Source organism: Biomphalaria glabrata, chromosome 17 (assembly GCF_947242115.1).
Source record: "Biomphalaria glabrata chromosome 17, xgBioGlab47.1, whole genome shotgun sequence".
Taxonomy (NCBI): Eukaryota; Metazoa; Mollusca; class Gastropoda; family Planorbidae; genus Biomphalaria; species Biomphalaria glabrata.
The window spans coordinates 26,940,309-26,966,182 of record NC_074727.1 but is presented as its reverse complement, the minus strand read 5'-3'; the positions used below and the strand labels follow the sequence as shown (position 1 = coordinate 26,966,182).

General features: G+C 39.1%; 1 protein-coding gene across 3 annotated transcripts in view; it reads right to left on the bottom strand.

Annotated features, from left to right (window-relative positions):
• Positions 1 to 25,874, bottom strand: part of LOC106079506 (uncharacterized) — a 262,219-nt gene that overhangs the window by 177,339 nt on the left and 59,006 nt on the right. For all 3 annotated transcript variants that reach the window (XM_056015519.1, XM_056015522.1, XM_056015521.1), the window contains exons 5-8: positions 22,576 to 22,642; positions 18,769 to 18,807; positions 16,656 to 16,764; positions 9,857 to 9,964 (exon numbers count right to left, since the gene is read on the bottom strand). In XM_056015519.1, coding sequence (XP_055871494.1) covers positions 9,857 to 9,964; positions 16,656 to 16,764; positions 18,769 to 18,807; positions 22,576 to 22,642 — 323 coding nt within the window. The remainder of the gene's footprint in view (positions 1 to 9,856; positions 9,965 to 16,655; positions 16,765 to 18,768; positions 18,808 to 22,575; positions 22,643 to 25,874) is intronic.

Below are 25,874 nucleotides of genomic sequence, written 5' to 3'. Positions count from 1 at the left end.
TTTAGCGGAAGAGTAGCGGGCTAATTGCACTGTAGATACCTCAGAATATGCATTTTTAAAGCTTAAAATAACTGAAATAATGCTTGGTTCCGAGGCTTCGCCCTGCACCCCACTGGGGGAGCTCACAGCGCTCCCCTGGACTCCCTAGCTGCCCTTAGGCGGTGTGTACTGTCTTTCCACTAATTATAGGAAGAGAGTATTCTAGGGTACAAAAAACGTTTGAAAGAATGAAAGATCAGAATGTAATGAAAATTAATTACATATAGCGGAGTGGGGTAAAAATCCCCCCCACCCGAAAAAAAAAAAAGACATGCCATTTGTGGGCCGGTTTATATGGTAGTGCCCGGGCCGATTTTGATACCCAGTCCGCCCCTGTCTATGTCTACCTGAAGATCTACTTTATACTTTAACACATAAACATACAAAATTAAGTCTATTCATTTAAAATTTTAATCAAATATATGTAGGCCTACTAGCAAATGTTTTAATTTGAAAAAATGGATTTAAGTAGATTAGTTATTTTTATTCGATGGCTTCATTCATACTATTTTTTACATTTACACATTCGCTTTATTTATTACATTATTATTTCGTTTAAATGTTTTAAAAACTCTCTCAGTGACTATATCGACTATATTACGCAAATAAAGACCCGCGGGTCGCGGGTAATATATATATATATATATATATATATATATATATATATATATATATATATATATATATATATAAATTTTTTGTGGCGGTGGGGGGGGGGGAGAAAAAATTCCCCCCCCCCAACCCACCCTCCCGAAACAAATTCTGGCTACGCCCATGATTCTGAATACTACACTTTTGCAAAGCTTGAACTAATTAGTGTGTGTGTATTTCTATAAGTTTGACCAATCTTGACCTAACTGTTCCTTGGATACTAACGGATAAGTTAACAACAACCAAGTCTATACAAAATAGAATTTCATGGATCTAGGTCGAGTAGCAATGTTTACACGTGACCCGACTGAAAGGTCATGGATCTAGGTTGAGTAGCAATGTTTACACGTGACCCGACTGAAAGGTCATGGATCTAGGTCGAGTAGCAATGTTTACACGTGACCCGACTGAAAGGTCACGAATGCGCAGACCAGAACATCTCGTACATTCGCCAACGATCCACTCTTCGCTCACATAATTTTTACTTGTACACATGAACATACAAAACATTTAGTGTATGCATTTCATCATTGAATACACTTCACCATCAAATTTGTGTTTGTGTGTTTCAAAAACATTTTAAAATAAATTCGTTCGCGTCTTTACCTTTTAGCCGTTTTGAAATACATTTTAATAGCTCCATTTATAATATCGCGCACAGTGAGCAGTAACCAGTAATAGCCTACAAATCAAATTATTGTTAAAGGTAATCTGTGGCATTTTACATCTCGAGAGACGATCTTTTCCCTTTGCCACTTCTTGTGTGACTAAAGAGGCCAATCCTTGATACGCAGCTGCGATCGCAGGTTGGGCATATATAATCACCAGGCGCCGTTGCATTTTCACACTTCTTTCTGCTTCTGTTGTGTATGACATCTGCAATCCGTGACCCTTCCTTTATAATCTCTCTCCGTGTGGATCTATCCAGTGCCACCTCTTCCCAGTTGCTAGTGTCGATTTTGAAGAGCTTCATGTCGCGTTTGCATACATCCGTATAACATAAAAGTGGGCGACCAGCGGCTCTCCTGCCTTCTATTAGATCGCCATACAGGATGTCCTGTGGAAGTCGACCTACTGGCATTCTACGAACGTGACCAAGCCAGCCAAGGCGTCTGCTGCTGATAACAGAGCGGATGTCCTGGCATCCTGCTCTATGTAGCACTTCCTCATTGGTTATCTTATCTTGCCACCTTATTTTAAAGATCCGCCTTAGGCATCGGAGGTGGAAGACATTCAGCTTTTTTTCCAGCCATGAGTAGGTTGACCATGTTTTACTTCCGTACAGCAAGGTGCTCAACACACAGGTCCGGTAGACTAGGGCTTTATTATTTTAGTACTAGTCAGCAATATGTTGTCCCAGACTCTTTTCTGTGGTAGATCCACTATAGACACGATATCCTCTTTACGACCACTGCAGGAGAAATTCAGAGAGAGAGAGACAGACCCCTTTACATTGTTTTTGTTGATCTGACTAAAGCCTTTGCCATGGTCAGCAGAATTGGCCTTTTCAAACTCCTTAGGAAAATAGGTTGCCCTCGCAAACTACTGAAGTTCATTGAGTGTTTTCACGAGGAAACTAAATGTACTGACAAGTTCAATGGAGCCCAATCAGCACCTTTTGAGGTTAGCAGTGGTGTCAAGCAGGGATGCTCGCACCTACTCTGTTTGCCATATTCTTCTCCTGTCTACTGCATTATGGTACAACGACATAAACGAAGGTGTGTTTCTCCATACAAGATACTCTAGAAAACTATTTAATTTATCAAGGCTGCGAGCAAAAACCAAGGTTAGGAAGCTACTCGTCAGGGAACTCCTGTATGCTGATGTTAAAGGTAAATTATATTGTTAAATAGCATACAAGATCTTTTGGGTAAGCCGCGTAGATAGATATATAGATATATACTCTATAGCTACATATACATCTATATAGATCTGTACTCTATAGCCTCTATATACATCTAAATAGATCTATACTCTATAGCTTATACTCATACTTTAGTGTCCTGCTTGACAAAACTGCTGCCAACTAAGATCCACACATCACAGGGAAAAAAAAGAAAATCACGCCTGAATACCACTAGCACAAAAAATCCTGATCTTTGCACCGAATTTACAAAAAAATGAGAGGAAGCTTTTAAAAACTTCTCAGTGACTGAGGTAGAAAAAAGCTGGACGTTTATGCGTGATACAATCTACCAAACATCATCACTGGTCTTTGGAAACAAAACCAAGAAAAGCGAAACTAGTCTACCAGAAATGGAAACTGCCACTACGAACAAGAGAGCAGCCATGCTAATCTACAAGAAGGATCCCACCCCAAGCAACTTAAAAAGGCTCAGAGCTGCACGTAACAATGCCCAAAGAGTAGCGAGACAGTGTGCTAACAAATACTGGCAGGAGCTATGCGAAGATATTCAATCTTGTGCCGACTGTGGTAACATCAGAGGACTATATGAGGGCATGAGAAAAGCCTTTGGACCTCACACCAGCAAGTGTGCTCCGCTCAAGTCAAAAGATGGAACGATTGGTAGAACACTATGCGGAACTCTACCAGATTAAAAACGCCATCTCACCAAATGCTCTTTCCAATTTCCCATCACTTCCAGTTTTGACGGAATTAGACGAAACGCCCTCAGTAAAGAAGCTGAGCAAAGCTATTGACATGCTTGCACATGGGAAAGCACCCAGAAAAAATGGCATTCCTGCTGAAGTCATTCAGGCTGGAAAACATGCCCTATCAAACCACTCCATGAACTGCTAAGCTGTGCTGGGAACAAGGAATGGTCCCCCAGGAATTGAAAGACTTGAACATAGTTACAATTTATAAAAATAAAGGCGACCGCTCTGATTGTAACAATTATAGAGGCATCTCAATGCTTAGCATAGTTGGAAAGGCTTTTGCTAGAGTATTACTACAGATCTTGGCAGAACGTGTTTATCCAGAGTCGCATTTTGGCTTTATGGCAGGTAGATCTACAACAGATATGATTTTCTCTCTGAGGCAGCTACAGGAGAAGAGCAGAGAACAAAAGCAGCCCCTCTTCATAGCATTTATTGATTTGACCAAGGCCTTTGACCTTGTTAGCAGAAGCGGTCTGTTTGCTTTACTAGAGAGAATCGGCTGCCCAAATAAGTTAAGAAAACTTTTCACAAAAATATGCAGGGCACTGTGTTCAGTTTGAAAGTTCTTCCTCCAGGTTATTCTCCATCAAGAGCGGTGTAAAACAAGGATGTGTACTGGCCCCTACATCTTCTTCTCAGTCGCACTAACAAGTGCTATTAAATCCATGGAAGACGGAATATATATCCATAGCATATCCGATGGAAGGCTCTTTAACCTGGCACGTCTTAAAGCCAAAACGAAAAGACGTCGGAAGCTGCTGTTTGCCGATGACGCGGCACTTGATCTCACTCACAAGGAGGTCTACAGAAGCTAGTGAACGCCTTAGCAGCTGCTTGTCAAGAGTTTAGCCTTACTATAAGTCTTTCCAAGACCGAAATCCTGGCACAAGACGTCGCAGAAATACCTGTAATACATATTGGGAACCACACCCTTTCAGTGGTGCAGGAATTTATCTACTTGGGTTCAACAATTGTCAGTAACATAGATTTAGACATCGAGCTGACAAAAAGAATAGGAAAAGCTACCACAGCATTGACAAAACTCTCCAAGCGCGTCTGGGAAAATGGTAAATTGACCACATCGACCAACGTCTGTGTTGTGAGCACTCTCCTTTATGGCAGTGAAAGCTGGTCAACATACATGTACCAAGAGCACAGATTGAATAGTTTCCACTTGCGCTGCCTGAGACGCATAATGGGTATCTCTTGGAGGGACCATGTCTCCAACCAGGAAGTTTTGAGATTGTCCAATATGAACAGCATGTTCCTGACACAAAGAAGATTAGGCTGGCTCGGACATATCACCCGCATGCCAGATGGTAGAATCCCGAAAGATATCTTATAAGCTGAGCCTGTGGAAGGAGTCAGACCCAAGGGCTGCCCAAGACTAACATATAGAGATGTCTGCAAGCGAGACATTAGAGCCACAGGCATCAGCGAAAGTATGTGGGAAAACATAGCCGGAGTGCATGGAGACAGACTGTGCTTGCTGACAACCCTTGCTGAGAACAAAAGAATTGAAGCGGCCTTAATCAAGAGGGAAAAAAGAAATCTGCCCTGTCCGCTAGCCCTGAATCAGAGGCATACACATGTATGAGTTGTGGCAATGTCTGCCGCTCTAGAATTGGCTTGATTAGCCACACCAGATTCTGCCCCGTCTCAAGATTAAATCAAAACCAGTGACTCATTCATTGCCTTTCGAGACAAAAGGAGCCATATACTCTATAGCCTCTATATACATCTAAATAGATCTATACTCTATATTCAACAAAATAGATCTATACTCTATAGCCTATATATACCTATATATATAGATTACTCTCTATATAGCCTCTGTATACATCTATATAGATCTATACTCTATAGCGTATATATACATCTATATAGATCTATAACTCTATAGCGTATGTATACATCTATATAGATCTATAACTCTATAGCGTATGTATACATCTATATAGATCTATAACTCTATAGCGTATGTATACATCTATATAGATCTATAACTCTATAGATCTATACTTTATAACCTATGTATACATATATATATATAAGGAGTAAGGAAGTACTATAAAGTATCAGAGAACATGATCAAACATAAATGTAAATCTAGATCTATATTTAGAGATGGGAATCGAAACCATATTTTAAAGTTCGGGTTCGTGCCGTCAGATTAAAGGTCGGTTCGGTTCGATGAAGATTATAGTCCGGGTTCGGTTCGATGAAGATTATAGTCCGGGTTCGGTTCGATGAAGATTATAGTCCGGGTTCGGTTCGATGAAGATTATAGTCCGGGTTCGGTTCGATGACGATTATAGTCCGGGTTCGGTTCGATGAAGATTATAGTCCGGGTTCGGTTCGATGAAGATTATAGTCCGGGTTCGGTTCGATGAAGATTATAGTCCGGGTTCGGTTCGATGAAGATTATAGTCCGGGTTCGGTATGATGTTATGAAATAAGGTATTGGCATGTAATAATGTTCAATTCCATTCAGTAATTGAAGGGCCATTTTCAGTTCCTACACTCGTGTCGAGGGCCACATACAGAAAAGATACAACTGATTAATAAACAATAAAGCACTTTTATTATAAACCCTCGGATATAATTGTTACACTAATTCATGAGATGTAGAAAGTTGACCCCGAAACCAACTTCTGACAATCCCTATGTGGCAACGTTTTGGCCATTTCCACCCACTAAATGATCAGTTGCTATTTCATTTCAAAGGTTCTTGGGTCAGCTATTACATGCAAAATCAACGTATTTTTCTTGTAGTTTGTTGTTAAGTTTATTGAGATATGATGTGATGTTCAATCCGACAGGGGTCGTGCAGCTGAGGCACTTGCATTCATTTCTCAGTCATACATATTTCAGATTCATGTCTGATATCAAAAAGGTTTTAGAACCTTTCCTTTGCTGAACCCTAACCCCGCACTGTTCACTACAACATCTTCCTATTCTCTTCAGGCCTTTGAAATGTTGACATTTTGAAAGTAGAATCTTTGAGACATTTAATTAGACGCACCAGAGTTGACGGACTTTGAACGCGACATGTATTGTGGTCACGATTTAGTGGGCTCTAGTCTATAGATGTTTTTATTAGTCAGTTGGTGTTAGGAGTTCAAGGGGATAACTGTCTAAACACTCGACTGTAGCACAATCTATAACGGTCTGGACTTAGTCTTTTCATCTTGTTACATGGGTAGACTTAGTCTTTTCATCTTGTTACACTCGACTGTAGCACAATCTATAACGGTCTGGACTTAGTCTTTTCATCTTGTTACATGGGTAGACTTAGTCTTTTCATCTTGTTACATGGGTAGACTTAGTCTTTTCATCTTGTTACATGGGTAGACTTAGTCTTTTCATCTTGTTACATGGGTAGGCTGTGGCAGTTTGTCTATAACGGTCTGGACTTAGTCTTTTCATTTTGTTACATGGGTAGGCTGTGGCAGTTTGTCTATAGCGGTCTGGACTTAGTCTTTTCATTTTGTTACATGGGTAGGCTGTGGCAGTTTGTCTATAACGGTCTGAACTTAGTCTTTTCATCTTGTCACATGGGTAGGCTGTGGCAGTTTGTCTATAACGGTCTGGACTTAGTCTTTTCATCTTGTTACATGGGTAGGCTGTGGCAGTTTGTCTATAACGGTCTGGACTTAGTCTTTTCATCTTGTTACATGGGTAGGCTGTGGCAGTTTGTCTATAACGGTCTGGACTTAGTCTTTTCATTTTGTTACATGGGTAGGCTGTGGCAGTTTGTCTATAACGGTCTGGACTTAGTCTTTTCATTTTGTTACATGGGTAGGCTGTGGCAGTTTGTCTATAACGGTCTGGACTTAGTCTTTTCATCTTGTTACATGGGTAGGCTGTGGCAGTTTGTCTATAACGGTCTGGACTTAGTCTTTTCATCTTGTTACATGGGTAGACTTAGTCTTTTCATTTTGTTACATGGGTAGGCTGTGGCAGTTTGTCTATAACGGTCTGGACTTAGTCTTTTCATCTTGTTACATGGGTAGGCTGTGGCAGTTTGTCTATAACGGTCTGGACTTAGTCTTTTCATTTTGTTACATGGGTAGGCTGTGGCAGTTTGTCTATAACGGTCTGGACTTAGTCTTTTCATTTTGTTACATGGGTAGGCTGTGGCAGTTTGTCTATAACGGTCTGGACTTAGTCTTTTCATCTTGTTACATGGGTAGGCTGTGGCAGTTTGTCTATAACGGTCTGGACTTAGTCTTTTCATCTTGTTACATGGGTAGGCTGTGGCAGTTTGTCTATAACGGTCTGGACTTAGTCTTTTCATTTTGTTACATGGGTAGGCTGTGGCAGTTTGTCTATAGCGGTCTGGACTTAGTCTTTTCATTTTGTTACATGGGTAGGCTGTGGCAGTTTGTCTATAACGGTCTGGACTTAGTCTTTTCATCTTGTTACATGGGTAGGCTGTGGCAGTTTGTCTATAACGGTCTGGACTTAGTCTTTTCATCTTGTTACATGGGTAGGCTGTGGCAGTTTGTCTATAACGGTCTGGACTTAGTCTTTTCATCTTGTTACATGGGTAGGCTGTGGCAGTTTGTCTATAACGGTCTGGACTTAGTCTTTTCATCTTGTTACATGGGTAGGCTGTGGCAGTTTGTCTATAACGGTCTGGACTTAGTCTTTTCATCTTGTTACATGGGTAGACTTAGTCTTTTCATTTTGTTACATGGGTAGGCTGTGGCAGTTTGTCTATAACGGTCTGGACTTAGTCTTTTCATCTTGTTACATGGGTAGGCTGTGGCAGTTTGTCTATAACGGTCTGGACTTGGTCTTTTCAACTTGTTACATGGGTAGGCTGTGGCAGTTTGTCTATAACGGTCTGGACTTAGTCTTTTCATCTTGTTACATGGGTAGGCTGTGGCAGTTTGTCTATAACGGTCTGGACTTAGTCTTTTCATCTTGTTACATGGGTAGGCTGTGGCAGTTTGTCTATAACGGTCTGGACTTAGTCTTTTCATTTTGTTACATGGGTAGGCTGTGGCAGTTTGTCTATAACGGTCTGGACTTAGTCTTTTCATCTTGTTACATGGGTAGGCTGTGGCAGTTTGTCTATAACGGTCTGGACTTAGTCTTTTCATCTTGTTACATGGGTAGGCTGTGGCAGTTTGTCTATAACGGTCTGGACTTGGTCTTTTCAACTTGTTACATGGGTAGGCTGTGGCAGTTTGTCTATAACGGTCTGGACTTAGTCTTTTCATCTTGTTACATGGGTAGGCTGTGGCAGTTTGTCTATAACGGTCTGGACTTAGTCTTTTCATTTTGTTACATGGGTAGGCTGTGGCAGTTTGTCTATAACGGTCTGGACTTAGTCTTTTCATCTTGTTACATGGGTAGGCTGTGGCAGTTTGTCTATAACGGTCTGGACTTAGTCTTTTCATCTTGTTACATGGGTAGGCTGTGGCAGTTTGTCTATAACGGTCTGGACTTAGTCTTTTCATCTTGTTACATGGGTAGACTTAGTCTTTTCATTTTGTTACATGGGTAGGCTGTGGCAGTTTGTCTATAACGGTCTGGACTTAGTCTTTTCATCTTGTTACATGGGTAGGCTGTGGCAGTTTGTCTATAACGGTCTGGACTTGGTCTTTTCAACTTGTTACATGGGTAGGCTGTGGCAGTTTGTCTATAACGGTCTGGACTTAGTCTTTTCATCTTGTTACATGGGTAGGCTGTGGCAGTTTGTCTATAACGGTCTGGACTTAGTCTTTTCATCTTGTTACATGGGTAGGCTGTGGCAGTTTGTCTATAACGGTCTGGACTTAGTCTTTTCATTTTGTTACATGGGTAGGCTGTGGCAGTTTGTCTATAACGGTCTGGACTTAGTCTTTTCATCTTGTTACATGGGTAGGCTGTGGCAGTTTGTCTATAACGGTCTGGACTTAGTCTTTTCATCTTGTTACATGGGTAGGCTGTGGCAGTTTGTCTATAACGGTCTGGACTTGGTCTTTTCAACTTGTTACATGGGTAGGCTGTGGCAGTTTGTCTATAACGGTCTGGACTTGGTCTTTTCAACTTGTTACATGGGTAGGCTGTGGCAGTTTGTCTATAACGGTCTGGACTTAGTCTTTTCATCTTGTTACATGGGTAGGCTGTGGCAGTTTGATACGTCCGTACAAGAAACCCAGACATCTCCAGGGTAATATCTGTCCAAGTCAGACAGCCATCAACAACTACAAAATCAAGGCCTATCACAATATATCTATATATATCTATATATACAAGATAAATATATTAAATATGTTTTCTTTGGGTTTAATTTCTTGTTATTTGTTTAAATGTTGTTGTTAGTTAATGTTACTTCCCAAGTGTTACCCAAAAAAAAAGCGAAAATACTTATGTTTAGATTTTGGTGGTTAAAAAACAAATGAACTCTTAACCCTTCAAGTACTATTTCTATCTCTTTGACACCTGTTATTGTATTGAGTTTGGTCAAGTGTGTTTCAGTGTTACTCGAAAAAATAAAACATGATCTATTAAGAACTAGTCCAAAGAAATAAATCTGTTCACTACTTACAATGACTTCATTATCAGGTTTTTTCTTCCACAACCAAAGGTAGTATTTGTCAGTGTCAATAACTGGCTTAGGTTCCGACAATTTGCAAAGTCTTTTAGTTGGTAAGGCCTAAAAGTAGAGCACATCAAAGGGCAAGCTAGAGATGACTTAGTCATCTTCCACTACACAATAGAAAGAGCATTATATATATATATAGACACACACTAGTGTTACTAGCAGACTCGACTTCTTCCTAGGGGCTAGATATTGTTTATTCTGACCGGAGCTTCCTTCCAATGCAACGTGTTCACAAGGACATCTCTCTTTGTAGTGCAGTCCTGCCATCGAATGTCCATAATGAAAGCGCAAACATCTTTGGTTCAAGTAGTCTCTTGGTTGCTTTCAGTATACTACCCATGTCTCAGAGCTTGATTTCTGTAGGCAAGCGAAGCGATTTATTCCGCCAAACTCTCGGCTTCCAAAAGCACTACTGGCCCAGGCCAGACAGTTATAAGCTTTCTTTAAAAGCAATGCGTCATTGGATACTTCCCAGATTTGTTGTGAAGTTTGACTAGCACGTTGTCTGTCGTGGTGATCTGTGGGGCTGAGTTTTATTGGCTGACTTCTGAAATAAGACTTCTGGGATAAGACTTCTGGAATAAGACTTCTGGTTTTCCAAAGTTTATAAAGCAAATTCGTTGACCGCGATCTGGAGATCATGTTCATTGTGAGCTAGTATGGTATAATCATCGGCATAGCGAAGCTTTCTTATGACCATTTCCTTTGTTTTGCTATGGGACAGTAGACATCGAACGAAACAGGATGGACCTAACTAACCTTACGTCAAAATTCACCCTAAGCCATTGTGACTGACCGTGTCGAAAGAACTGGTGAGATCCACAATGGCAGCCTACAGGTCGAAGTATTGTTCTTTGCATTTGTCTTATAACTGTCGCAAAACAAATATTATGTCAGGTGTACATTGACCGGCTCTCTAGAGATAGGATGTGGGACCCCGCACTTCTCCCAGCATAGAGCGAACAAATCTGTTAGCCTCTCAGTTAGGGCGACACAACCCATTGTCATTATTTCAGTCCATCAGAGCCAGGTGCTTTATGTTTGTTTGTTTGTTTGTTTGTTGTTGTTTTGAGTTTATGAATTGCTGTTTCAACTTCCTCCAATGTCGAGCTCCTCAGGATATTTGCCAGCGATTCCTCCGACACCTCTGGTTAGGGTTCGATTTGTTTTTGGGTTTTGTTTTCCTCTTTGTTAGGGTAAGAAAGAGTTTGCTTGAAATGAATGTATGTGTTAGTTGTACAGACGTGTAGTATCTAAAAGACCAACATGTTATTTCTGCACGTAGTATTCATACAAACAAACAAAAAAGAATTGTTTTCAATAGAAGTCAAGTGTCAGTTGTAGAATGTACTTCTTTTTGTATGAAATGATTCACTGTTTATACATTTATAAATTACAATATAATTTTAGTCCATTTCGTTATTTAATAAAAAAAATGTTGTTCTTATTTTATGAAAAACCATCTGCCGAAAACTTCCAGTAAATGTCTATTTGAACTAATGTCTAGATTATAGACCATGAACAGTGTGAAATGTTTCATGAAACAATTGTTCCACATTCTTTCGGTTCCTATCTAACTCATTCTTGAAGTCAATACAGAAAGAAAGAAAATGCCAAAACAGTAGAGAACATTTTGACCTTGAACTGGAACTTTTGAGCATGTAACCTCGAAATGAAACGTGTAGCTGTCACGGTTAACTGCCTATAACCAAACTTAACCGGCCCGGTTTCAATATCTAACCGGTATAGTTGCACTATAAACAAGTTAACCGTAACAACTCAATGTTGTTTGCTAGGAATTCAAGGGAGCTAACCGTGACAGCCGAACAAGAAATGATCCAACTTGAACATCATCTAAATGAATGGCTAGGAGACAGAGTCCTTGATAATATCATTCCTTTAATTCTCTTCATGATACATATTGTTGTTTTGTTGTTCCCTTATTGTGGTCTGTTTCCAAGATGGCAACACGAGAATGTATCTAGAGGACTAGAGTTGGATGCCGTCTCAAAGTTTCCTCTGGGCTCCACGAAGGACCGGAGCAGCAAGTCGGTTTATTCTTTGAGAACATTTGGCCTGAAACAATGGGAGGGCTTCAGATGAAAAACATTTTCCTAAACACTTCAAACTTCTAGAGAAACTTCTCCGTTCAATCCCATGGCTACACTTAACATCTAAAAGATAGATTCATTTCCTACTGGTAATGATTCAGCAAACTAGCACAAACTTAGTTCAAGCTTCTAAAGAGGCAGTAATTTAGGTTTGGTCAAAGTGCTTCAAGTTGCTATTTCAACGTACACAACAAATAGGACAAAATTATTGTGAGCCTGAAGATGCTTGAGAATGAAATCCTTATATCCAGAGGGCTTTGGAAGTTCTTGCAATATTTTTGATGGGTAAAACAAACGAAAGGGCTTACTAACGATTAACCCAGCCGCCACGCGTTTCTCACTGGCTTCGCATGGGCTTAGCGGCGGCATAATGCACAAATACGAAGGACTTCCTTGTTGGGTTTGTCCACCGGCCTTGCTAGAGCAAGCCTGAAAACGAGGCAATAGCTGTAGGAGCCTTGACCGTGCAAACCGAAAGTGTTTATTTAGTTTTAAAAAAATAAAGTACAAGTAAAAGTATAACTTCTCTCAGACCTTGCGATCAATGTGTAAAGGTCATCTGTTTCTGAGGTCCACGATCAACGAGGGTGTATTGTGGCCAGTACATTGACCAACCGCCTTTACTTTTCCCCAACTAATGCAGGTAACCATTATAGTTGGATGGACTCAGGGGCGCCCTTAAAGTCCCTAGATTCAAAATTCCAGGATTCGAACACTGGAAGCCAAGCGCTTCACCACTTCTTATGTGGTTCAAGTGACAGAATATTTTATACTCTTTGTTTAGAACAGAACTAGCTGTGTTAAGTACACCAACTCAATAGTCCAATGTTTCCCAAAGTAAAAATTAGCAATTGTTTAATAAAGTGACCAACTCAATAGTCCAATGTTTCCCAAAGTAAAAATTAGCAATTGTTTAATAAAGTGACCAACTCAATAGTCCAATGTTTCCCAAAGTAAAAATTAGCAATTGTTTAATAAAGTGACCAACTAAATAGTCCAATGTTTCCCAAAGTAAAAATTAGCAATTGTTTAATAAAGTGATTAACTCAATAGTCCAATGTTTCCCAAAGTAAAAATTAGCAATTGTTTAATAAAGTGACCAACTCAATAGTCCAATGTTTCCCAAAGTAAAAATTAGCAATTGTTTAATAAAGTGACCAACTAAATAGTCCAATGTTTCCCAAAGTAAAAATTAGCAATTGTTTAATAAAGTGACCAACTCAATAGTCCAATGTTTCCCAAAGTAAAAATTAGCAATTGTTTAATAAAGTGACCAACTAAATAGTCCAATGTTTCCCAAAGTAAAAATTAGCAATTGTTTAATAAAGTGACCAACTCAATAGTCCAATGTTTCCCAAAGTAAAAATTAGCAATTGTTTAATAAAGTGACCAACTAAATAGTCCAATGTTTCCCAAAGTAAAAATTAGCAATTGTTTAATAAAGTGACCAACTAAATAGTCCAATGTTTCCCAAAGTAAAAATTAGCAATTGTTTAATAAAGTGACCAACTAAATAGTCCAATGTTTCCCAAAGTAAAAATTAGCAATTGTTTAATAAAGTGACCAACTAAATAGTCCAATGTTTCCCAAAGTAAAAATTAGCAATTGTTTAATAAAGTGACCAACTCAATAGTCCAATGTTCCCCAAAGTAAAAATTAGCAATTGTTTAATAAAGTGACCAACTAAATAGTCCAATGTTTCCCAAAGTAAAAATTAGCAATTGTTTAATAAAGTGACCAACTAAATAGTCCAATGTTTCCCAAAGTAAAAATTAGCAATTGTTTAATAAAGTGACCAACTCAATAGTCCAATGTTTCCCAAAGTAAAAATTAGCAATTGTTTAATAAAGTGACCAACTAAATAGTCCAATGTTTCCCAAAGTAAAAATTAGCAATTGTTTAATAAAGTGACCAACTCAATAGTCCAATGTTTCCCAAAGTAAAAATTAGCAATTGTTTAATAAAGTGACCAACTAAATAGTCCAATGTTTCCCAAAGTAAAAATTAGCAATTGTTTAATAAAGTGACCAACTAAATAGTCCAATGTTTCCCAAAGTAAAAATTAGCAATTGTTTAATAAAGTGACCAACTAAATAGTCCAATGTTTCCCAAAGTAAAAATTAGCAATTGTTTAATAAAGTGACCAACTAAATAGTCCAATGTTTCCCAAAGTAAAAATTAGCAATTGTTTAATAAAGTGACCAACTCAATAGTCCAATGTTCCCCAAAGTAAAAATTAGCAATTGTTTAATAAAGTGACCAACTCAATAGTCCAATGTTTCCCAAAGTAAAAATTAGCAATTGTTTAATAAAGTGACCAACTAAATAGTCCAATGTTTCCCAAAGTAAAAATTAGCAATTGTTTAATAAAGTGACCAACTCAATAGTCCAATGTTTCCCAAAGTAAAAATTAGCAATTGTTTAATAAAGTGACCAACTAAATAGTCCAATGTTTCCCAAAGTAAAAATTAGCAATTGTTTAATAAAGTGACCAACTCAATAGTCCAATGTTTCCCAAAGTAAAAATTAGCAATTGTTTAATAAAGTGACCAACTAAATAGTCCAATGTTTCCCAAAGTAAAAATTAGCAATTGTTTAATAAAGTGACCAACTAAATAGTCCAATGTTTCCCAAAGTAAAAATTAGCAATTGTTTAATAAAGTGACCAACTCAATAGTCCAATGTTCCCCAAAGTAAAAATTAGCAATTGTTTAATAAAGTGACCAACTAAATAGTCCAATGTTTCCCAAAGTAAAAATTAGCAATTGTTTAATAAAGTGACCAACTAAATAGTCCAATGTTTCCCAAAGTAAAAATTAGCAATTGTTTAATAAAGTGACCAACTCAATAGTCCAATGTTTCCCAAAGTAAAAATTAGCAATTGTTTAATAAAGTGACCAACTAAATAGTCCAATGTTTCCCAAAGTAAAAATTAGCAATTGTTTAATAAAGTGACCAACTCAATAGTCCAATGTTTCCCAAAGTAAAAATTAGCAATTGTTTAATAAAGTGACCAACTAAATAGTCCAATGTTTCCCAAAGTAAAAATTAGCAATTGTTTAATAAAGTGACCAACTAAATAGTCCAATGTTTCCCAAAGTAAAAATTAGCAATTGTTTAATAAAGTGACCAACTAAATAGTCCAATGTTTCCCAAAGTAAAAATTAGCAATTGTTTAATAAAGTGACCAACTAAATAGTCCAATGTTTCCCAAAGTAAAAATTAGCAATTGTTTAATAAAGTGACCAACTCAATAGTCCAATGTTCCCCAAAGTAAAAATTAGCAATTGTTTAATAAAGTGACCAACTAAATAGTCCAATGTTTCCCAAAGTAAAAATTAGCAATTGTTTAATAAAGTGACCAACCAAATAGTCCAATGTTTCCCAAAGTAAAAATTAGTAATTGTTTAATAAAGTGACCAACTAAAAGAAACACGAATCAAGCAGCAAAGTGGGTGATTGACTTGTAGTAAGCAGTTGCCTTCTTCAAATAAAATGAGTCAAAATGTTACCATCTTTACATAAAATATCAAACAGTTACCATCTATACATATATATAATGCTTGTCTTCAAGTCCGAAGATTAGTGAGGAATACAGTATTTCCCGTGGATGCGCAGCCCCAGCTGTGACCTACATATTTTGCCACATCCAGGGTAAGCATAACCATTGTCCGCAGGTGGTCGATTTAGATTTTCTTTTCGTCGTCTGCGTTTGTCCTCGGCAGCAGATTTCCTTTTTCCTCTGTTACGTCGACCACCTTTTAGCTCAGCAAAAAAGAATGCCTTTGGCATACGTTCGTCTCCCATACGGGATACGTGCCCTGCCCAGCAAACCGTGTGACCATTTGGCATCTATACATAACATGTCAAACAATTACCATCTATAAGTAAAATGTCAAAAAGTTGACATCTAAAAGTAAAATTTATAAAAGGTTACCATCTAAAAGTACAACGAGTCAAACAGTTACCATCTATAAGTAAAAAAAGCAAACAGTTACCATCTATAAGTAAAATATCAAACTGTTACCATCTATAAGTAAAATGTCAAACTGTTACCATCTATAAGTAAATTGTCAAACAGTTACCATCTATAAGTAAAATGTCAAACTGTTACCATCCATAAGTAAAATGTCAAACTGTTACCATCCATAAGTAAAATGTCAAACTGTTACCATCCATAAGTAAAATGTCAAACTGTTACCATCCATAAGTAAAATGTCAAACAGTTACCATCCATAAGTAAAATGTCAAACTGTTACCATCCATAAGTAAAATGTCATACAGTTACCATCTATAAGTAAAATGTCAAACTGTTACCATCCATAAGTAAAATGTCAAACAGTTACCATCTATAAGTAAAATGTCAAACTGTAACCATCCATAAGTAAAATGTCAAACTGTTACCATCCATAAGTAAAATGTCAAAATGTTACCATCCTAAGTAAAATGTCAAACTGTTACCATCCATAAGTAAAATGTCAAACTGTTACCATCCATAAGTAAAATGTCAAACTGTTACCATCCATAAGTAAAATGTCAAACTGTTACCATCTAAAAATTAAAGAGTCAAACTGTTACCAACTATAAGTTAAAAAATTACCACATATAAGTAGAACGAGTCAAACAGTTACCTTCAAAGCAGTACGTTTCACTGTTTGTATCTCAGCTCCATTCGGTGGATACTTCCGTTTAGGACATGCTAATCGACTCCAGTCGACAGACCTTGGATCGATACATGATCTAATGAATACAGAATGGATTTTGTTCCTACACAACTTCAATATAAGACTTGTGTATTAGTGTTTGTTTTTTATTATTTAATTTAAAAAAAAAACGACAATTAGAAAATAGTTAAAACATGACCAAAAAAAAAAACATAACTGGGCATGTGCCTCGCCATTTCATACATCACTTCCTCACCGTGTCATACAACACTTCCTCACCGTGTCATACAACACTTCCTCACCGTGTCATACAACACTTCCTCACCGTGACACACAACACTTCCTCACCGTGACACACAACACTTCCTCACCGTGACACACAACACTTCCTCACCGTGTCATACAACACTTCCTCACCGTGTCATACAACACTTCCTCACCGTGACACACAACACTTCCTCACCGTGTCATACAACCCTCTCAGTGAAGTAGATAACTACATTTGAACCACTCCAACTAATGAGTTGTTTAGATCTGCAACCCTGTGAAACATTTTGTCCGGTAGTCTATTGTTTGAACTCAACTCAATGACGCTCACAAACGAATATTTATTAGTGTCAACACAATCAGACGCAATGCAAAAGAATCAAATTGTTGATTAAATAACATTTCTATAATACAACATAAATGTTCTTATTGTAAAATCAAATGAAAGATTGTCTTTGTTACTTGTCTCTTGGAGAAATCAAATGTCTTTGTTATTAAAAACTAGTCTCTGTAAAACTATTGTCACATTGTTTTTACTGCCTTAGTGTTACAGACATTGTATTAGAATTGGATGTGCGCCTGAATGGAATGGCGAAAACAACTTGGTACCTAACCGATGGGATTGAGTTTGAATCCTGATCTAGAAGAGTTTTTGTTATAGGAGATTTGAACAGCATAAAAACATTGGCACCTAGACCTCCATGCCTCCAAATGTCAGAGAGAAGAGTTGGACCAGAGTGTAGTGAGCAGAGACACACACACACAATCCCACACAGAGATATACAGCAATACACACACAGTCCCAACACAGAGATAAACAGCAATACACACACAGTTCCACACAGAGATAAACAGCAACACACATAATCCCACACAGAGATAAACAGCAACACACACAATCCCACACAGAGATAAACAGCAACACACAGTCCCACACAGAGATAAACAGCAATATACACACAGTCCCACACAGAGATAAACAGCAATACACACACAGTTCCACACAGAGATAAACAGCAACACACATAATCCCACACAGAGATAAACAGCAACACACACAATCCCACACAGAGATAAACAGCAACACACAGTCCCACACAGAGATAAACAGCAATACACACACAGTCCCACACAGAGATAAACAGCAATACACACATAGTCCCACACAGAGATAAACAGCAGCTAGTTACCTATTCTAGCATAGAAATTTAACATTGCACAAAAAGAAAGGACAGGACAATAGCAAGAGAGGACAGTACAATAGCAAGAGAGGACAGTACAATAGCAAGAGAAGACAGTACAATAGCAAGAGAGGACAGTACAATAGCAAGAGAGGACAGGACAATAGCAAGAGACGACAGTACAATAGCAAGAGAGGACAGGACAATAGCAAGAGATGACAGGACAATAGCAAGAGAGGACAGGACAATAGCAAGAGATGACAGGACAATAGCAAGAGATGACAGGACAATAGCAAGAGATGACAGGACAATAGCAAGAGACGACAGGACAATAGCAAGAGAGGACAGGACAATAGCAAGAGAGTTACTCTTTCTTCCCTAGTGCTATTAGAGCATGGAATGGGTTGCCTGAGCTAGCCAGGAAAACCAGTGACTTGGCTGAATTTAAGTCATTGGTTAATATGCATGACTAAATGCATGACGCGTAGGACGTAATCATCTTCTTTTTTGAAGTAACGTCTGTATTATATAAGATAAGATATGATAAGATAAGAGACGACATGACAATAGCAAGAGAGGACAGGACAATAGCAAGAGAAGACAGGACAATAGCAAGAGCAGCATCTACTTACACTGGAGGTTGCGGATACTCAGACTCCCAGCAACAGTGTCTGAAAAAAAGTGTATATATTGTTACGAATCTCACTATCCAGGCTCTCTGCAAACTGCACCATACACCACCAACTTAAAGAACTTGACAACTCCAGGGCTCCAAAGTAACGTAACACTTTAATAGTTGAATAAATAACAGCCAATACTTTACAATTGGCAACACGTACACTGTACAAATATCTCTCCGATAACACCGTTCCGCCGTATCAATTCTTGCTCTGGCCTCTCCGTCTCGTTCCGGGCTTGCACTGGTTTCAACAGTTCAGGACTGACTTCACACACTAGGCTCGTTGTGTCGGACTCGATCGCAGATCAAGATCAAGACGCCGTTCGTCTGTACTTGACAGTACTCCGTGAACCTTCTGTCGTGAACCCCTTTTCTGACTCGTCTTGACTGCGACACCTCCGCTCTTATATAGGGTCCCTATTGGCCTTCTCGAACCGGACAGAACGCCGCTCGACGTTTCTAGGTGGTCAGATAACTACAACACCCGTGACACTCCTGAGCTCTATTCACGACGTCGATCCTTCCCGAACCGTCATGTTGACACTCGTCTCCTCTGAACGCCGTAGCTCGTCACGGTTGACCGCTCGTCTAGCGCTGGCCTGGGGCGATTTGAGTCGGCTGACTACACACACACCACTACCCCCATCTGTGCCACCACCAGGTTTATAACAATATAATTAAATATACATATATATATACCAAAGCCAGTGATTCATTTGTGCGCGCATCCGTTGTCTTCCGAGTGTGACGATACGAAACTTGCATGCAAAAGTTCATTTGAGTTTTTCCCAGCAAACCGTGAGAAACTTTATTTTTAACTTAAAACAATTATTTTCCTGTCCACCCACAGCTAATTTCTTGTAGGATTCATCCCCCCTCGCACGTTTCTCACGGGACGAATCTCGGCGTAAAACATTAACTAGCCTCTCGAGGGCTAACTTTTAATTATTGACCGCTGGACAGGTGACCATCACACAATGAAGTCGCTGCACCCGCGCTACACGCAGCGGCCTAATAACTTTTCACACCTACCCCCCCCCCCCCCGCAGGATACACATCGCTCTAAGAATAGCATTGCACTCGGGCTGGACAGATACATATTCGCTTAAGCCTTTGCTCTCATGGTAGGCTACGAATATTGACCATAAATCTGACCTGATGCCTGACATCTCCGGTACATCGATACATGTGAGAAAATCAGCTACCTTTCTTCCCCACCCGTTAAACGAAAAGTCCCATCTATATATAGAGAGAGACCCAAGCATTCTAAGTTAGGCCCGCTAGGATTCATACAGTCTCCTCTGTTAGGACGTTTAGTTGTGAGGTTTCATTAGGGACAAACGGGTAAGTGTAAACATTTAACTATACTTATTTTGTCTTATAGGAATGTGTGAGTACACATTAGTACACGACCACGTTCCCCGTCATTACATTATGACTTTATTATGTATATACATTGTACTATTTTATGTCGATACTATATCTTCATATAGTATTATTAATGCCGCTATGGTTGTCTACATTTGAAACTATAGTTATTATATTTAATTTGTTATGTTTCATCCATTCCTGTATTTTAGTGATTGATGTAAACAATAACCTTTCGAGAATATAAGTACTGTCTAAGAGCTTAGATCACAGTGCTCTAAACTTACAGAGCCCATGTGAAATTAATCATTTCACATTTCTATTGTATATCCCTCATGCATGTTATTATGTCTCCCACCCTTGTGAACTTATAGTTCCTTGGATGAATGTAATTTTGACTAACTTTATCAAGCACTTATTACTGTAGCCATATCCCTAATATTTTATTTTCATCTTATCCTTTAGTATATAATATGCTCATTTCCCATTTTACTGTAACTGATTACTTATCGTCGTAATCAAATTTAATGGATGAATCTTGACTAGTATCATCCTACATTGTACAATAGCACATTTATTGTGGTTACCTTACTTATATCCTTTTGTTATTGAGTTATATGCGCATGCTTTAAGATCTTATAACTAATTGTCTTAAATGCCTTATTGGGATTGATACCAATGCCTACATCTGATTGATTGCAATGCATATGGGAATCCCTGCTCAATGCCTTTAGGAGGTTCCTAATTGTCTGTCTTATCCCAAGCCTGGTTGCTACCCCGATTGCTACCCCTGATTGCTACCCCTGGTTGCTACACCCGACTGCTATAACTACCCGATCTCCATAGAAAGCTGTAACCGGAGCAGACCACACCAGATACCCCCCCCCCCGAATTACATACCTGTTAGCAAGAAGGCATTGCCTACTGTCCTTGGCCTTAACATATTGCCCAGTGTCCACAGTGCCCTATACTGCCCAGTATCATCTGCCCAGTACCCGGCCCAAACTGTCCACTGCCCAATAGTTATTGCCTAATGCCGACAGATTAGAGCAACCTTCGCAGCAGAAGATAAACTGGTGTTGAGTTAGCACTGCTCTCTACGAGCTAGAGATCACAGTTGAGAGATCGTCCCACTACAACTTAGTCTGCAGCACCAACCATCTCTACTGATAAACAGGCAGCGGCCTCACCCTAGAGCCAGCTTGCCTACCGCATAGAGAATATTCCGAGCCGACGTCCTAAGACAGAGCCGGATGACTCATCCTTCTGAGTGCCAGTCCTACGACCGCCAGAAGACGACCCAAGGGCTAGCAGCTAAGAAAAATAAGTAGCCAGACATAGGAACATTCTTCTCCTCCAATCACTCAATAATTAGCAATCCATGATGAGCAGTTATTTTAGATATTAGCACCTTCATTTCATTTCTTAATTATAATTTTATTTGATCATTTATCTTTTGTAATCTTTCATTTATTAAATTATATTTATTTATAAACGTATAATATTGGTCTGTTCTTACTGTTAGTTGCGGTGTGCCTGTACAAAATCTTATATGTGAGCGGGATAAAATTAATCAAATTTCCCCTAGACCTAAACAAACAAGCCAAATAATAACTAATGAACATCTCGTCACACCGAGACAGAAGGAGCCATATATGTAAAGCGTATGTAGAAATGTTTTATGGGTGAATGTCCCCAATAGAAATCAAAACCGTTTGACCAATCTTGATAAAACTTGGCATACATGTTCCTTGGGACTGGAACCGTAACGTATGTAGAACTGTGGCATTTGACGTCTCGAGAGATGGTCTTTTTCCTTTGCAACTTCTTGTGTGACTAAAGAGGCCAATCCTTTATACACAGCTGCGGCCAGGTTGGGCATATGAAATCACTAGGCGCGTAGCTTTTTTAACTTTCTTTCTGCCGCTGTCGTGTATGACATCTTCTGTCCGAGACTCTTTCTTTATGCTCTCTCTCCATGAAGATCTATCCAGTAACGTATTTACAGTAACCCTAAAATAAACTTAAGTCCATCAAAAAAAAGTTGCCCATCTCTATAAAAGTATTACTATTTCATGGATCTAGGACAGGGGTGCGCAACCTTTTTTGTATCAAATGCCGCATTAATTTTTTTTTTAAGGATGGGGGGCCGCATATATATAATATGTATTAGGAAATATGCTATATGTCTTGTAATTTACATGTATACTGTATTAAACATTTACATCTTTTTTTTACATTACCATAGAAATCAAAACCGTTTGACCAATCTTGATAAAATTGGCATAAATGTTCCTTGGCTACTAACAGAAATAGTAACGTGTGCTAAGAAGCCCTAAAACAATAGAAAGATGTTATAAAAGGTGTACAATGATTTTGTGAATGAAATTACCTTGTGCCACAAAATTCTCCACAGATGACTTTTGGTTCGGCCAGCTCATCCAGGCGACAGGAAGTTTCTGACAATTCAAATCATACTCAGTATTGGAACAAATCTCCAGGCACAAACGTTATGTCTAAACATAATCAATGTCATAGCAACATTCATTCGCATACACACGTCTGCCAAATTTAGCAAGAAAGGGTTAGTGGTCTGTCATGAACTGAAAAGTCAAGCTGTGTACATACTGTTCGGCTGAAGAAGTTTCACTTCAATCAAGGAGTGCTCTAGTTCAATCCAATCAAACATGACAATTAATAGGGAAAATACAAAGGTCAAGCACGCTCCACGACATTTTGTCGCCGCGTTTTAGCACCGCTTTCTTTAGCGCTGGTCTATTTGGCAGAGGCCGTTTTAAAAAACACACAACATTTATGGAAGCAGTTTTTTCTGCAGAAAGCAGTTAAGATCTGAATATTAAAAATTCCTACTCACATTCACACACAGACATGTCTCAGATTCCTACTCACACATCACACACAGACATGTCTCAGATTCCTACTCACACATCACACACAGACATGTCTCAGATTCCTACTCACACATCACACACAGACATGTCTCAGATTCCTACTCACACATCACACAGACATGTCTCAGATTCCTACTCACACATCACACACAGACATGTCTCAGATTCCTACTCACACATCACACACAGACATGTCTCAGATTCCTACTCACACAACACACAGATATGTCTCAGATTTCTACTCACAAATCACACAGACATGTCTCAGATTCCTACTCACAAATCACACAGACATGTCTCAGATTCCTACTCACACATCACACAGACATGTCTCAGATTACTACTCACACTTCACACACAGACATGTCTCAGATTCCTACTCACACATCACACAGACATGTCTCAGATTCCTACTCACACATCACACACAGACATGTCTCAGATTCCTACTCACACATCACACACAGACATGTCTCAGATTCCTACTCACACAACACACAGATATGTCTCAGATTTCTACTCACAAATCACACAGACATGTCTCAGATTCCTACTCACAAATCACACAGACATGTCTCAGATTCCTACTCACAAATCACACAGACATGTCTCAGATTCCTACTCACACATCACACAGACAAGTCTCAGATTCCTACTCACACATCACACACAGACATGTCTCAGATTCCTACTCACACATCACACAGACATGTCTCAGATTCCTACTCACACTTCACACACAGACATGTCTCAGATTCCTACTCACATATCACACAGACATGTCTCAGATTCCTACTCACACATCACACAGAGATGTCTCAGATTCCTACTCACACATCACACAGAGATGTCTCAGATTCCTACACACACATCACACAGATATGTCTCAGATTCCTACTCACAAATCACACAGACATGTCTCAGATTCCTACTCACACATCACACAGTTATGTCTCAGATTCCTACTCACACTTCACACACAGACATGTCTCAGATTCCTACTCACACATCACACACAGACATGTCTCAGATTCCTACTCACACTTCACACACAGACATGTCTCAGATTCCTACTCACACTTCACACACAGACATGTCTCAGATTCCTACTCACACATCACACAGACATGTCTCAGATTCCTACTCACACATCACACACAGACATGTCTCAGATTCCTACTCACAAATCACACAGATGTCTCAGATTCCTACTCACACATCACACAGACATGTCTCAGATTCCTACTCACACATCACACAGACATGTCTCAGATTCCTACTCACACATCACACAGACATGTCTCAGATTCCTACTCACACATCACACAGACATGTCTCAGATTCCTACTCACACATCACACAGACATGTCTCAGATTCCAACTTACACATCACACACAGACATGTCTCAGATTTATACTCACACATCACACACAGACATGTCTCAGATTCGTACTCACACATCACACAGACATGTCTCAGATTCCTACTTACACATCACACAGACATGTCTCAGATTCCTACTCACACTTCACACAAAGACATGTCTCAGATTCCTACTCACACATCACACACAGACATGTCTCAGATTACTACTCACACATTACACAGACATGTTTCAGATTCCTACTCACACATTACACAGACATGTCTCAGATTCCTACTCACACATTACACAGACATGTCTCAGATTCCTACTCACACATCACACACAGACATGTCTCAGATTCCTACTCACACATTACACAGACATGTTTCAGATTCCTACTTACAAATCACACAGCCATGTCTCAGATTCCTACTCACACATCACACAGACATGTCTCAGATTTATACTCACACATCACACACAGACATGTCTCAGATTCCTACTCACACATCACACAGACATGTCTCAGATTCCTACTCACACATCACACAGACATGTCTCAGATTCCTACTCACACATCACACATACATGTCGCGTAGTATAGACAAGTGTCTATTTCTTTCTCCTAACTCTGTTTTTTTTTATTTCCTCTACTGGTAGTACGTGTACGGGGCTAGAGTGTCTTGTATTTTTTTTGTTTTGAATTGTTTTGCCACGTCACAAAGTCCGGTGACATCTATCGGTCATTCTTTGTCATGAGGCAGTTCACCCTCTGAGTTTGGTTGTAGCGGACGGTGTGTTGGCCCGTAAAACGTTATTTGTCTGTACCAGTTTCTCGGACTTATTATTCAGTTGGATTTTTGGACCCCTGTTTAGGGTGAGTTATTCGTTTGTGATATCTATTATTGTATGTTGTATGAGGTTGACACTCTTTCTATTTTTAGTGTAGAAGTTGAGAATATTGTGTTTATTTCGTTTATAGGGTGCCAGTGTTGGAGTTGTGGGCGTCGCTTGCCGTCTCAGAAATACATATTGCAGTTTTTTTCATTGTCATTGTCAAATTGGCGATTATCTGAGGTCTAACCTTACTATTACCGAGGTTGGCAGTGTTGTGACGCCAGTCGGTCAGAGTCTGGTGGACCATAAAGCCAGGGTGACAAGTTAATAGCAGTAGCAAAGGTGCTTAAATTAATTATTGAATATCTTTATATATACCTATTATATATATATATATATATTGTCTATTTATCATCCTCATTGTACATACACATATATGTTTCATACAATTAAATTCATTTATTTTGTTGTTATTTAAACTATTCACCTTGTTGTTTACTGTATGTACGACTGTGTGTGAGTGATGTTCTTGTCAGGTTGAACCCCAGGACCTTAACAGTATACAGCTAGTTAAA